Raw genomic sequence first — 13,923 nt, 5'->3', positions numbered from 1 at the left:
CAGTTAATTCCGTAAGGATAACCAATTGTCAGGGGACCATTCACTGAAAAATCCGTCCTCTGCTCACCGATCTATAGTCCCGTCTTTGCAACACTCGTGGCTTCTACACATGCACGTGTCAGTTCCTGGATTCTTTATTCTGTCCCACCATTGTGTTTATCTATCCCTGTGCCAATCACTGTAGCTTTCGTTCTCTGGCAGGGCAAACCCTCCACCTTGTTCTTATTTAATGCTACCTTCACCATTACTGACCACTTGCTCTCACTTATCACTTCTGGAATCAGTTTTTCAAGTTTTGTGAAAAATTCTGTTGGAATTTGGACTGGAATTCCAAAGACTCCCTCTAATCAATTTAGGGGAAATTGATTATCATTAGTAATAGTGGGAATTTCTATCCCTGCCTACCTTCTGTCCATCTATTTAAGTCCCCCTTACTATCCTTCAGTATAAATGATCTACTTTTCTCCAGAAAGAGTTCCTATGCATTATTATACTAATTTCTAGGTATTCTTTATTTTTTGTCACTAACTCTAGTTGTATCCTTTTCAGTTTTCTGTCAATGCAGAAGTATGCATATTGATTTTGTATCTAGCAACCTTGTTAAATACTTGAGGCTTGTCTGAAAAATGATAGTTTTGCTTCTTCTGTAATAATACTTGATCTCTTTCTTATCTTCCATACTAGCTGAGACCTCCAGTACAATGTCAAGTAAAAGCAGCAATAGTACACATTCTTGCCTTGCTCCTGATTTGAGGGAATATTTTTGATTATCACTGAGTATAATGATTGATGTAAATTTTTGGTAAATACTTTTCCCCAGGTTAAAGACATTCCCCTCTATATCACATGGCTGGTAGGTTGGGTTTTTTTTTTAATCATGAATGGATGCTGAATTTTTATATCAGATTCTTCTCTATTAAGATAATTTCTCCCTTTAATCTGCTAATGATATTAATGTGCATTAATAAATTTTTCTAATGTTAAACCAAACAGCATTCTTGGGATATACGGAGCTTGATGGATTCCATTTACTAACACCCCTTTAGGGACTTCTGCGTATCTATTCATAAATATGACTGACTTTGAATTTTCTTTTCTTATGCTACTCTTGTCTGGTTTTGGTATCAAGGTTACATTAGCTTCGCAAAAGGAGGTAGGAAGTGTTCTTTCTTTTTCTATTTTCTAAAGAAGTCTGCAAAAGAGTAGAACTTGTCTGTTTCATGAATGATTGACAGGACTCTCCCGAAAACCGTCCCTACCTGATGGAAACATTTCCCTAATAGTTACAAGGCTACTCAGCTTTCCACTTGTTCTTTAATCAGCTTTGGTGCATTCTAGTATTCCAGAAATGTGTCCATTTTGCCTAGGTCTTAAAATTTACTGGCATGAAATTGATCGTAATATTCCCTTACTATCTTTTTAATCTCTGCTGTGGCTGCAAAGTTACCCTGTTTCCAGTATTAACCTTTTCTTTCCTGATTAGGAAGTCTCTTCAAAGAACCAATGTGGTAGTCTCTTCAGAGAACCAATTTCTGGGCTGTTTGTCTCTTGGATCTTTTTTTTTTTTAATTCTTATATATTTTTATTATTATTCATATTTATTATTTCCTTCTCCCTGTTCTCTTTGAGCTTATTCTGTTGTACTTCTCTAATGTTTTAAGCTGATGCTCATAGGTTTTCAGTCTTTCATTTCCTCCCTGATAGAAGCATCTAAGTTATTTCTTAAGAGGATTTTCCTCTCTGAGAACACTTGGCTTAAGCATCCAGCTCCCCTACAGCCAAGAGGAGGAGGGCCCAAGCCAACTCCTTCCCCTCCTCAACCTTTTATACCAGGACCCTCGTCAGGGAGAGAAGCAAGGAGAGGAAGAGACTATTTCCAAGACCTAGCACTTTCCTAGAGAGTGTGTCACTTCACTGAAGGGACTGTCTGAATTACTGGACTAAAATAAGTCTTAAATTGGATTGACCATTGAGGTTAACCCCTTCTCCCCGCACTGATCGCTTGGCCGGGCCTGTGAAACAGGCAAACTTAGGTATGGTAATCAATCAGTCAATCACTCAATCACATTTCAGTGTGGGCTAAATTTGATGACTTGGCTATAATGATCCTGAGTGACCGATGCGATTATAGTATTCCCCGCTGTTCAATCAAGGACAACAAATACAGTTATTCACTAGTTTCTTTTAAAGCTATTTCCCGAGCAGACGTTCTGACGCCCCTTTCTCCTTATTAACACAGCACAACCTGAAGAAAGGATGGAGGCAAAATGTTTTACAAACCATCTCCGGAGGCAACCTCACTGTTCAATCATTTATTCCCTAGCCATTTTTGAGAGCCTTAAAACTTTTTAGTTCCTGCCATGGTTGCTTTCACACACCTTACAGGGCTAAAGGGGAAGAGAGACAAAGGGACGGGCGGCTCTCAGGCCTGATGACAAATGCGTCACAAGTCACGTGGGTGTAATGGGGACACACGGTGGAGGGGACCCGGCCTATTATTTGGGGCTCAGGGAAGACCTTCCTTGAGGAAGTGGCGTCCAAGCCGAAGGGAGCCCGGCAAAGAAGTGGTTCAGCCCGTGCCAAGGCCTGGAGGCTGGCGAGCATGCCCAATGCACCAGGGCCTGGCAGAAATTCAGAATGGCGTGTATCCAGTGATAGGTGGTAAGGAGTGAAAGGAGTCTAGAAAGGGAGGCAGCTGCCCAGTCATGAGGGTCTCACCAGCCACAGGAAGGAAGGTGTCTGGATTTGCCCTGAGAACCACAAGAAAACACTGAAGGGCGTGAGTGGTACCCTGGCCGGGCTAACGTTTCCCACGACGGTACAACACACTACGAATACACCATCTCGCAGGACCTCTGAAGTCCTGTGTGAATTTCTCCCTGTCTGAAAACTGCATCTTGTTCTCGGTTTTGTTTTTTCTTTTCAGGACCTCAAATAGTGAAGTAATCTAAACAAATTGCAAGGCAAAGAACATGTTTTCACAACACCATACGTTGTCCCGGGGGGAACGCAAGCACTTTGGGATAAACTCAAAGAATATATCCAATAAATACAATCGCATTCAGCAGGCACTAACGAAGGATATAAGAGTAATCCTCTGATTAAAGAAGGCAGCATTTTAGAAAAACAAGCTGAATGGGTCCTGCCCCATCGAAGCACCGAGACACGCTGGCTTCTGACCTTACTCATCAGAAAACCGACCCTGTCATGTGGTCCCCCTCTGCTATGAACGTTCCTTCTTCAGAAACAAGTAGGAGTTAGCCCTTTCTACTCAAATTAGCTTACTAGAAAACAAATTATTTAACGTAAACATAGCAATTAGCAACGATTTAAATATTAGCAGTGCTATAAAAATATTTATTTTTCAAATCGCTTTTAAAAAAAAAGGCAAATAAGAAATCTGGAATGTCTCTCGGGCATTTCAAATTTAATATATCTGGAAGCACACCCACTACCCCATTCAGAGTGTGGGGTAATCTATATTATAAGTGGGTTACATTCCTAAAAGTGAGAGGGTGTGAAGACAGAGTTTTATATTGAAGGAGAAATATACATGTAATATATTTTGTGTGTGGGGGGGTGGGTGTATATAAACATATATACGGCCATCCCGAAGTACAACACATGAACTTGATTGAACCCAGTTCAGGGGCAGGGCAGTTATAAAAGACATTTGGCGAGTAACTGGGGAAGATTGATCTGGGACCAAATATTAGCTACCACGGAATGAGTGTTGCTTTCCCAGGTGCGATACTCGGGCTTATGTGGCAATACTGGGGAACAACCTCTCGGAGACGTATGCGTGCATGTGTTTAGGAGTACAGAGCCGGGCTATCTGCAACTTACTTTCAAATGTGGTGAAATACTAGCGAGCGGTGAGTCTGGGTAAAGGGTGTACACGTGCTCGTTATACTAGTTCTTTCTCCTTTTATGCAGATTGGAAATTTTTCAATCAGAACAAAAAACAAGCAAACAACCCAAGCCAGCACACTGAGCTATTTCAGTCGCAGAAACCCTAAGCCACTGGGCCTCACAAAAGCTGCTGAACGGGTCAAAGAAGAGATCGGATCAATGCGGGCAGGTGTAAGGTGACAGTCTCACTCAGAAAACCAGCGTTTGGAGATGCATTTGTGAGGAAAGGCAATTCATGTCCGTCCAGACCTGGGATAGTGATATCCCCCGAGCCTCCCGGGGCTGAGCACCGGAGGGCTTCCTGAGACAGGAGATGGTGAACAGAAGAGCCTTCTGTGGCGTCCCTCCCGAAACCCGCAGTGGTGCCAGCATCCCTGCTCCTTCCTGCATGGCGCCCTCGCCCTCTGCTGTCACCTGCTCACTGAAGAATGTGCCAAAGGCCGGCCCCGACCTCTGCCTCTGGAGCTCTGGGCCCAGGACACCAGCGCCCTTCCCTCGTGTCCCAGAAGTCAACTGGCTCGGCCCACCACCTCCCGCCCCTCCTGAACCTGCCATCTCACTTCCCCATGTGCTCTGGGCATCAGGAAGGTGCAAGAAAATAAAATTCTCAAGATGCTCCCGATTCGGGTTCTTCTGAGGGCTTTGAAAAAGTCTTGTTCCCGCTTCCTCAGTGTCATTACCGCTGCCATCGTTCCAACGGGAGAAGCTAAGAGCCAGGAACGGCTAACTCCACAAGAGTGACAAAATGTCTGGTTTTTAAAGTTCACCCAGTCTCCACAAAGGGCTGAGAAGGAGCTGGAGTGTCACCCACCTCAACGGCTCACATCTCTGAGGGCTGCCCGCCATCTTGCCAGATGGCACGGTCCTTCTCTGGAAGGACCCAGGAGAAAGCTTTTCCTTACACTGAGCCCAAACTTACTCCTTGTGGCTGCCCGTTCTTTGTTTCAAGCCTCAAGCCAGTGAAATCCTTCTTTCCCCAGTAGCTGTGCATGAAAGCACCAGATTGCCCCACTCCATCCTTCCCACACAGGAGGCCTCCTGGTGGCCGTGGTCCCCAGGCTAACTGAGGGAGCCAGTGAGCCTGAGGAGGTCCGTGGGCTCCTGAAGGCTCCAGTGTGGACACGCTCAGTCCACTGTGGGAAGCACAAGCATGCGGGCTGCTTTGCCCCGGAATCTACCACATCCTCTTACATCTCAGCTACAGCTTCACTTTCCATACGGGCTTTAACTGAGGACCCAGTGGAAACATCACACCAGGAAGCACAAAATCCACATGACACTGAGTTAGTGCAGCTGGGAAGGCTCCATCTGGGCAAGCACCTTCTGTCAATGGCATTTATTTAATGAGAATAAAAAGCAAACGCAATGAACTATGAAGGGTGGCTCAGGATATAAAATAAATATAAATGCTTACCTCCCCCTGGAAGCTCTTCAGCAGTGGCGCTACCTGCTTGCGCAAATCCTGGAGCAAGAGGGGTGGGTCAGGAAACAGCCATTGCAGAAGGAAAGAGAAGGGAAACATTCGTTAAGGCCTCCTAAAAACAGCTTTGAATTCAGTGATGATTATCATTAGATAAAGCAATCCTGGTACCTCCCCTGTCCGTTTCCTTCATTCGTACAACATAAATCATGCCGACTGGCTCTCCGTAATTTAAATGGACTTACTTGGGAATACCACTAGATTCTCTTTCTTCCCGAGTCCCGGCTACACACACCTCATTCTGAATGTGCTATGGACTCGAGTGTTGGCTGGTGTCATTCTGAGATAACCTGCTTAGTATAGAATAGGATCTTATATTGTACATTTGACTTGTTTGTATCTGAAAAGGATCTGGGGCCACCATCCTGCATTTTAGCTGTTTCTTTTAAGCACTGTTACTGGGGGATACGTCTGTTTTGAATCCGTGTCTGATACGGTCGGTGGAAATTCCATCCCAAGCCACCAGTACCCCTTTCATAACAATGGAACACCCCAGAGGGAAGTCTGTATGATCTCCTTGAGAATATTTTCTTTCAAATGAAGTAAGTGACTAATGCACAACATAGTGATTATAGTCAATAATACTGTATTATAAACTTCAAAGCTGCGGAGAGACGAGATCTTAACTGTGCTCAACACAAAGAAGAAATGACAATTATGTAATATGATAAAGGTGTGAGCTAACACTACTCCAGCAGGAATAGTGCAAATATGCAAAAGTACCAACCAACCCCGGGTACACCTCCACCTTACACAACGTTACGTGTCAACTGTATCTCAATGGGAAAAAAAAATGAAGTAACTGAGAATATGCGTCAAAGACTTTGAAATATACTCAAACAACGCAGCTCCTCCTTCATCGAGACATGGGGCAAATGAGGTATTTACTGAACATGATCTACGTGCCATATCAAATTTAATAAGTCTGGGCCAAGGCCAGGCATCTGCCTATTTTCAGGTTCCAAGGCTGATGCACACGCCAACTGATGAGTACCGGCAAACAATGGACATGGGCCGATCAACCCATAACACAGGAAGGAGGTGAAGTATTATTTCAGGATAAGAGCCCAGGTGCTACGGGGAGAGCACAGAGGAAGGATAAATTCAGATGAAGGAGGCGAGGAGCGGTTTCACAGAGGAAGCGGCATCTGGGCCGAGAAGGCGGGCGGGGTCTTTGCAGGCCAGTTCTCAGTATGCCCGCCTGTGCGCACGTCACCTCTAACCCGCCGTCGAATACACAGATGCTCCTGGGCAAATGAAGAGTCTGGACGTCTGTCTACAGCTCCTGGGTCAGAACCTGGTCCATCAGATGGAAGGCAGCGGGCAGAGCCCTGATTCCAAATTCTGGCCCGGCCACTCACTCTCTGTGCGAGCTCGGGATGCCGCTCTACCTCCAAAAGCTCAGTTTCCCCTCCCCAACGTGCTTAATAATACGAACCACTTTCACTACTATGAGTAACATCATAGTTACCATTCAGGGAAAAGCGTTCTAGAAAATTTAGAGTTACCCTAAATCCATGTGACAGTCTTCTCTGGCACCAGGACTTTTCAAGCCTCACTTGAAGGTGGATGAAGAGGGAACCCCCACACCCCGGAAGCGGTGGGGGATGACCCTCGGCCTCTCTCGCTCTGGGATGCTGTGATTCTCTAAGGAGGCCCGCCCTGGCCTGCTCAGCGCCCCCGAGGTGAGCCATCCTCATCAGCTGTGTGTACGTACACAGGGGCACGTGTGGTACCTGCTCGCTCTTTGCTGACTGATGGACAGCATTCTGTGCTCCTTTAGCCAAGCACCTAACCCAAGGGCCCTTCTTCCATCCTAAGCTCGGAAACCAGCTCGCTCCCTCACAGAGCTGAGCAGTGTTAGGAATAACGGCTCATGGTGTTTCCTGCTCCTGGGTCCTTTGTGGTTTTCCTCTGGACCAGGGCCTTTAACCATTTTGGGTCGTGAAGCCTTCTGAGAATCTGAGGAAAGCTATTCACTCTTCCCTCCGGGCTGCAACTCTGCGAATGATTTCGCTGTCGCCTTCCTGAAGCCTACCCACACGACCCAGGTTAGGACCCAGGCTAGGACCAGGTTAGGCCCCAGGTTAGGACCCCTCGTTCCGGCCTGTGCTGTCCAGTACATAGCCACCAGCTAGTTATACTTAAACATAACTTAATTAAAGTGATTTTAAAAATTCAGTTCCTTCAGGGCGCCTGGGTGGCTCAGTTGGTTGAGCAACTGCCTTCGGCTCAGGTCATGATCCTGGAGTCCCTGGATCGAGTCCCACATCGGGCTCCCTGCTCGGCAGGGAGTCTGCTTCTCCCTCTGACCCTCCCCACTCTCATGTGCTGTCTCTCTCATTCTCTCTCTCTCAAATAAATAAATAAAATCTTTAAAAAAAAAAAAAATAAATAAAATAAAATAAAATAAAATAAAAATTCAGTTCCTTCGGTCGTAGAAGCCACGTTTCAAGTACTCAGCAGCCACATGAGGCTGGCGGCTACCAGGCCAGACGGCACAGATCCGGGGCTCCTCCTCACTGCAGAGTGATCCGTCTATCAGACGAGGCTATACTGTAAGCTCCCTGCCAAACACAGCTAACCCACATTGTTTTGTACTGTGACCCTGTGCAAGTACTTGATCAAGAAATGTTATCATTTCCCTTTTAATGATACGTTTTCCTATAGGTCGCATTCCTAAGGGTGATACCATTATTTCCCCAGAGAAGGCAGTACTTTTGTTTCTCTGCCCCAACCCTATGTTCTTACACCAAGTTCAATGACAAAAAAAGCTGTCAGAGTCTTTATCAGCCTCTTCCTAAATAAATAAGGCCATCTGTGATAGACAGCCCTCAAAGATGCCCATGTCCTGATCCCTGGGACCTGGGGCTCTATTAGGTTAGGGACTCAGCAGCTGTGAGTAACTTAGGGACCCTGAGCTGGGGAGACGAGCCTGGTTGGCCCAAGGGGGCCGGAGGCAGGAAGGAGGGCAAGAATACTCCTTTAGCCTGAGTTCTTCTCCGGGGGACAGAGGAAACAATGTACACCAAAAGCCATAAGTGGGGAACCAGGGATGAAAAGGGTGAAGAATGAGGGGGATCACCGTCGGATCCCAGCCAAGATCAGTGGTAAAAGCCCATGTTGTAACCACAAGAAATGAGCCACGCTCCTTTGTCAGAAACCTGGGACCACAGGTTACGATGTGGGAAGTCTAACGTGAACAGCCCACTGTGTGTTGGGGACAGGGTGACACGGAGGGCAGGTGGCAGTAGAGAGAGCCTGGGGACTCTGGGGGGGACCAGGCTGGTCCCCTGCCCTCCTCATCTGTCCCTGGGGCAAGGACAGACAGGCAGGACGAGCGCACCGCACTGCTCTTGTCACAAAATTGCAAACACAAGATGATGGATGGAGTTCGCCTGTTGTTTGTTTTCCAAAAAGGCTGACTTTGAGGAAGGCGACTGGTTAATGAGGTGCGGCTGTATTCTCCAGTCTTCTCGCCAAGCAGCCCGGTGCTAGGGTTCGCATCCTAGTGGGTAAAGAGCTGGCGAACATTCATGAAGCGGTGCTGGCCCAGTCCGTGGCACGCAAGCCCGGCTTTCACAGATGTGCTGCAAATCTTCCTGTCAAGAGGCCACAAACCGGGGCGCCTGAGTGGCTCAGTCGGTTAAGCGTCCGACTCTGGATTTTGGCTCAGATCATGATCGCAGGGTCATGAGACCGAGCCCCATGTGGGGCTCTACCCTCAGCGGGGAGTCTGCCTAAGGATTCTCTTTCTCCCTCTGCCCCCGCTCTAATAAATAAATAAATCTTAAAAAAAAAAAAAGAGGCCATAAACCCATGTTCATCTACTACGTAAAAATAAGATGTAAACAGTTCAAGGACGGTAACTTCAATGTGATACTTGTCCAACAACCATCCGAGCCCTGGGCTTCAGGATGGCCCCTCGCTTTCCAGGGAGCTATGGCTGAGCGCCCGCCCCACCCACACATGGTCTGCAGGCCTGCCTCGCTGGGTCTGACAGCTGGTGGCATCTGATGGCCCTTGGGCTCTGGAGAGGGGACTCCTAAGGCTTTCCACGGGTCCAGGTCTGGCTGCTGAGAGCTGGAAGCCAGGCCCCCCAGTGTCACAGGACGTGTTTCCTGTTGCTTCTCACTGTGAGTGTATAAAGGCAGCTGTGATTGTAAGAGTGCATCCTCTTCTTTCCAGACTGGGGGCTGCTTGAGGGCAGGGAGTGGGTTTGAGCCCCCCCGCCCCCAGCACCCCAGCTGGCATCACCGGCATCCAGCGCCGGGCTGGACAATATTTTGCTGAGGAAATCCAGGCACAAGAGGCTTTAAACCTCGAGTGGGTCCGTCATTCCTTTCCCCGGAGGGTCAGTCCCACCACCCGCAGGACAGGGGCAGGGCTGTAGGTGTGGCCCCCCCGGGTTACCGGGCGCCCTCTGTGGCCCACGGCCTGGGTCGGCACCGACACGAGGTTGCTCCCGAGAGCCTGAATGCCATGTCGGGCTACATTTACAGGAGCGCTCACCTCAGTCCCCTGCGTGTCTGGAACGGGGCCTGGCACACAGAGGGACCTCAGAAGACACGGAGCGGGTGCATGAGTAAGAGGAGGAAAAGCAGCTGCACAATCCCCCAGAGGGCATCAAGACCTGGCCGCGCGAGGGTGGCTGCGTCAGGGCCGAAAACCAGGCGCCGACCACCTACGTAACTTAACATTTCCCACGGTTACACTGACAAGGCAAGAAGAAACAGATGAAATGGATCCACCCAAAATATTCTCATCTCCCATATGATCAATATAAAAATGATTTTAATTTATTTTTATTATTTATTTAATTGACAAAGAACGATACTTCTTTTTCTGGTGTTAAAGCCTCTGAAATCTGCATTTTACGCCTCGGCACATCCCACTTTGGACCGGCCACATGTCAAGTGCTCCCTCCACTGAGCCCCCGTCACCCCACCATCTCATGGAGCAGCTCAGGGCTAAGAGAGGCAGTCACCATGCATCAGGGCTCTCTTGGGAGAGAGGGTCGAGGCTGGCCAGCACCGCCCCCCAGATGGTCAGAGGGAGACGTGAAAGAACAAGAATCAAGAGAAGCAGGAGGAGAGCCAGGGGAATAGATGCGTCACAGATGTGAGGCGCGAGAAAACCACTGGGTTTAGCAGCCAGGGAGTTCCTGGTGGCCTTGAGGGCGCCCCGAATAGACTGGGGGTGGAACGCAACCTGTGAGGGGTGGAGGTGCTGGGGCTCTGAGCTCTAAGGAGAGAGGGGGAGGACGGTGAGGAAGAAGGTCTCAGGCCAAGTTAACACCAGTTCTTGTGACTGACTGTGTGACACACAGCAGCCCTGCCAAGAGAAGGGAGAGACACCCACATTTTACAGCTGAGGATACGTGAGGCTCCGAAGGGGAAGAACACTTGTCCAAGGTCGCACGGCCAGCAGTGAGGACGTAACCCCGGCTCTCCAAGGCCTGGGCCACAGCGAGATTCTGTGAAGGAATCAATCACCTTGGCCAGGTGTGGGCACAGGGGTGACATTGGGGGGCCACCTGGTCAGTGACATGGGGCGGGGCACACACCTATCACTCAAGAGTCTTAGAACGGGCCCAGACTTGGAGGGGAAATGGTGAAACTGGACAGGGTCATGGAACGTGAAAGGTGGCAGGGCCGAGGCATTTGGGACCCCCGTGAATGACAGAAGAGGGGTCAGGACGTGAGTGCAGGGAGGCCTTGGTGCGGGTACAAGACCCAGGCGCCCTGGAGGTCAGCCCACCAAACAGTACCTCCTGCTGGGCTTGCCCTCAGTCGGCCCCACAGCCCACCAAGCTGGCTCCAGGCCCGCCTCACGAAAACAGCAACTTGGACAAGTAGAAGAGACGATAGAAGTGTCCCTGTGTTCTGTCGCAGCACTCCAGGCAGGCAGAAGAGCCTCCCACCATGACTGTAAATAAAGTAAACTCATCTCCACTGTCCCTGCTCTGACCAACCCACTGTATTTGGTTAGAGCACCATCATTCCTTTGGACATAGTGACCTCTCATGACAAGCTTGTTCAAATAACCTTTTAGATATATATTTTTAAACTCCTTTTAAAAAGATTTTATTCATTTGTTTGAGAAAGAGAGAAGGAGAGCGCATGCGCCTAAGTGGGGAGGGGGGAAGGAGAGGGACAAGCAGACTCCCCGGTGAGCAGGGACCTGACATGGGGCTCGATCCCAGGACCCTGAGATCATGACCTGAGCCCAAGGCAGACGCTTAACCAAGTGAGCCACCCAGGTGCCCCTCAAATAACCTCTTAGAGATTAAAGTTGGATGTGTGTGTTTGTACTCACACATATACGTATGTTTGAAGAACTTTAGAGGTAAAAAGGCACTAAATATTCACTCACACCCATACACACACAACCGGTATGTTTGTATGTACTTCAAGCCACCAGCTAAAAATTCCCCATTCCAATTTTATTTTTGGCAGTTTGAGAAATTCCTTATCCAATTCTGCCACCTGCAAATATTATCTGCTTTCGTACTAAACTAAGGAGACAGGGCCGAGGGTGCTCACTTGTGACCCTGGGCCGCGCCACCATCGTTAGTGAGCACATGACATGATTTACTGTCCTTTTAGAACGCGGCGCCCTTTGCTGTCCCCACAATGCCACAAACTGCCGACACAGTGTGTCTATGTGCCCTTCTCTGCAACTGTAAACTGAAGAAAGTGGGGGCCAGGCCAACGAAAATCATATTGGCATGAACTGATAATGATGGATTTAACACAAAGATAAAAAGAACTCCGTAATTCCAGGGTACCCCCTAATTACACTGACAGGTTTTGCAGCGCAGTTTTAAATTCGCTTTGATTCTGTACCATTTATTGAGCAAAAAGCAACAAACATCTTAACACGTAGAAAGTGATGTCCTTGAGATTATTAATATCCATGTCTGTTGGCAAAGCCAGAAGAGCGCATTTCGACCTTCTCTCCCTTGAGTGCATTCAAAATAATAAGCAATGTTTATAGAGAGACGCTTCTAGGTGAAAAGGATTTTCACTGTTCTCCAAACCACTGATTCACAACTCACTTTTGAGATCAGAAAACTGAACAGCAAAATGCAATTGAGGAATTTTCTGTGTAATGATGACTCCTGGAGAAAATCATGCTGATTTAGAAGCCAAAAACAAAACGGAACAAAACAAAATCACCATGTGGCGTTCAGATGCACCTGTGAGGTGCAACATCCCAAAACACAGCCCCTGGCCGCACACGGTGTACGTCTTTGGCTTTCTGCCCATTCTGGGCACCTGGGTGGTCTCTCGGGAAGGTTCTGTCCCTATACCCCCTGCCATCTCTCCCATTCCACGGGCTGGGCATACCACAGAATCCCGCGCCACAGATATCGAGCTGGTGGCCACCAGGGTCCACCTGTGCCCAGGAAAGAATGGTGCCCAGGACATGGCTGTTTAGGCTTGGAAGGACAAGCAGGTGAAGGGAGATGGCTCGGCTGTCATGTGTCACCAAAAGGAGGCTATGAATCACGAACACATCTCCAATCATAAAATGGTTCCTATTTTCCAAATCTTCTGTAGTCCAGACTTTGCAGGGTGTTTTACTAAATTTTACATTGTCCCTTTCACTTCTGCTCTTAGGTAACTCACATGCATTTCTGTGAAATGACATTTCAGACTCACTGATGTCTGACGGCGTCTCTCGGAGGTGTCTCATCCCCTACGGTGGCAGCCCAGGAGTGGGTCCTGTCTTCTCTGGGAACAACCCTGCCTTCCCAGGAGCACGGGGCGGGGGGGGGGGGGGGGGGGCAGGGCAGTGCCCAAGATTAAGAGTGTTCCACCGGGGCACCTGGGTGGTTAAGCGTCTGCCTTCGTCTCTGGTCATGATCCCAGGGTCCTGGGATCGAGCCCCGCATTGGTCTCCTTGCTCAGCAGGGAGCCTGCTTCTCCCTCTCCCTCTGCCTTCCCCTCTGCCTACTTGTGCTCTCTGTCTCTCAAATAAACAAATAAAATAAAAATCTTAAAAAAAAAAAAAAAGTGCTCCACCGACTGAGCCAGCCAGGCGCCCCTATTTTAGGCTACATTAAGCAAAGAGTGCTACTTCTTAAACTGGGATGTCACTGACTTCACTCCTCACTCTGCTTCTGAAGATGGTAAGACGTGTCCAGTGTATGCTTTACAATCGATAAAATACGGCACGCCAATGAACGGACGTTAAAACAACACCTGAGTTGTTTTTGTTTCGAAACTATAGTGGCCTATAGTTTAGGTATTGTGGCTATGTTTTTCAAAGGGGTCCTTATCTCTTAGAGATATATCCTAAAATATTTAGGGATAAAATATGGTTTTTGCTTCAAAATAATTTTACAGGGAGGGGGGTGATGGGTGAAAAGAATAAAGGAAGGAGTGTGTTGGTGGGCCGACGGCGGTCACAGATGGACAACAGCACACACGCAGGGATTTGCTGTGCTCTTCACCCTATCATCTTGTGTAAGTTTGAAATAGAAAATGTTTTTAAGGGGCGCCTGGGTGGCTCAGTCGGTTAAG

General features: G+C 48.2%; 1 protein-coding gene across 6 annotated transcripts in view; it reads right to left on the bottom strand.

The window, feature by feature from the left end:
* Positions 1-13,923, bottom strand: part of CUX1 (cut like homeobox 1) — a 352,682-nt gene that overhangs the window by 182,373 nt on the left and 156,386 nt on the right. For all 6 annotated transcript variants that reach the window (XM_032430822.1, XM_032430825.1, XM_032430824.1 and 3 more), the window contains exon 3: positions 5,327-5,374. In XM_032430822.1, coding sequence (XP_032286713.1) covers positions 5,327-5,374 — 48 coding nt within the window. The remainder of the gene's footprint in view (positions 1-5,326; positions 5,375-13,923) is intronic.

This window comes from Phoca vitulina, unplaced genomic scaffold (assembly GCF_004348235.1).
Source record: "Phoca vitulina isolate PV1807 unplaced genomic scaffold, GSC_HSeal_1.0 scaffold45, whole genome shotgun sequence".
NCBI lineage: Eukaryota > Metazoa > Chordata > Mammalia > Carnivora > Phocidae > Phoca > Phoca vitulina.
This window is presented reverse-complemented; position numbering and strand designations above follow the sequence as displayed.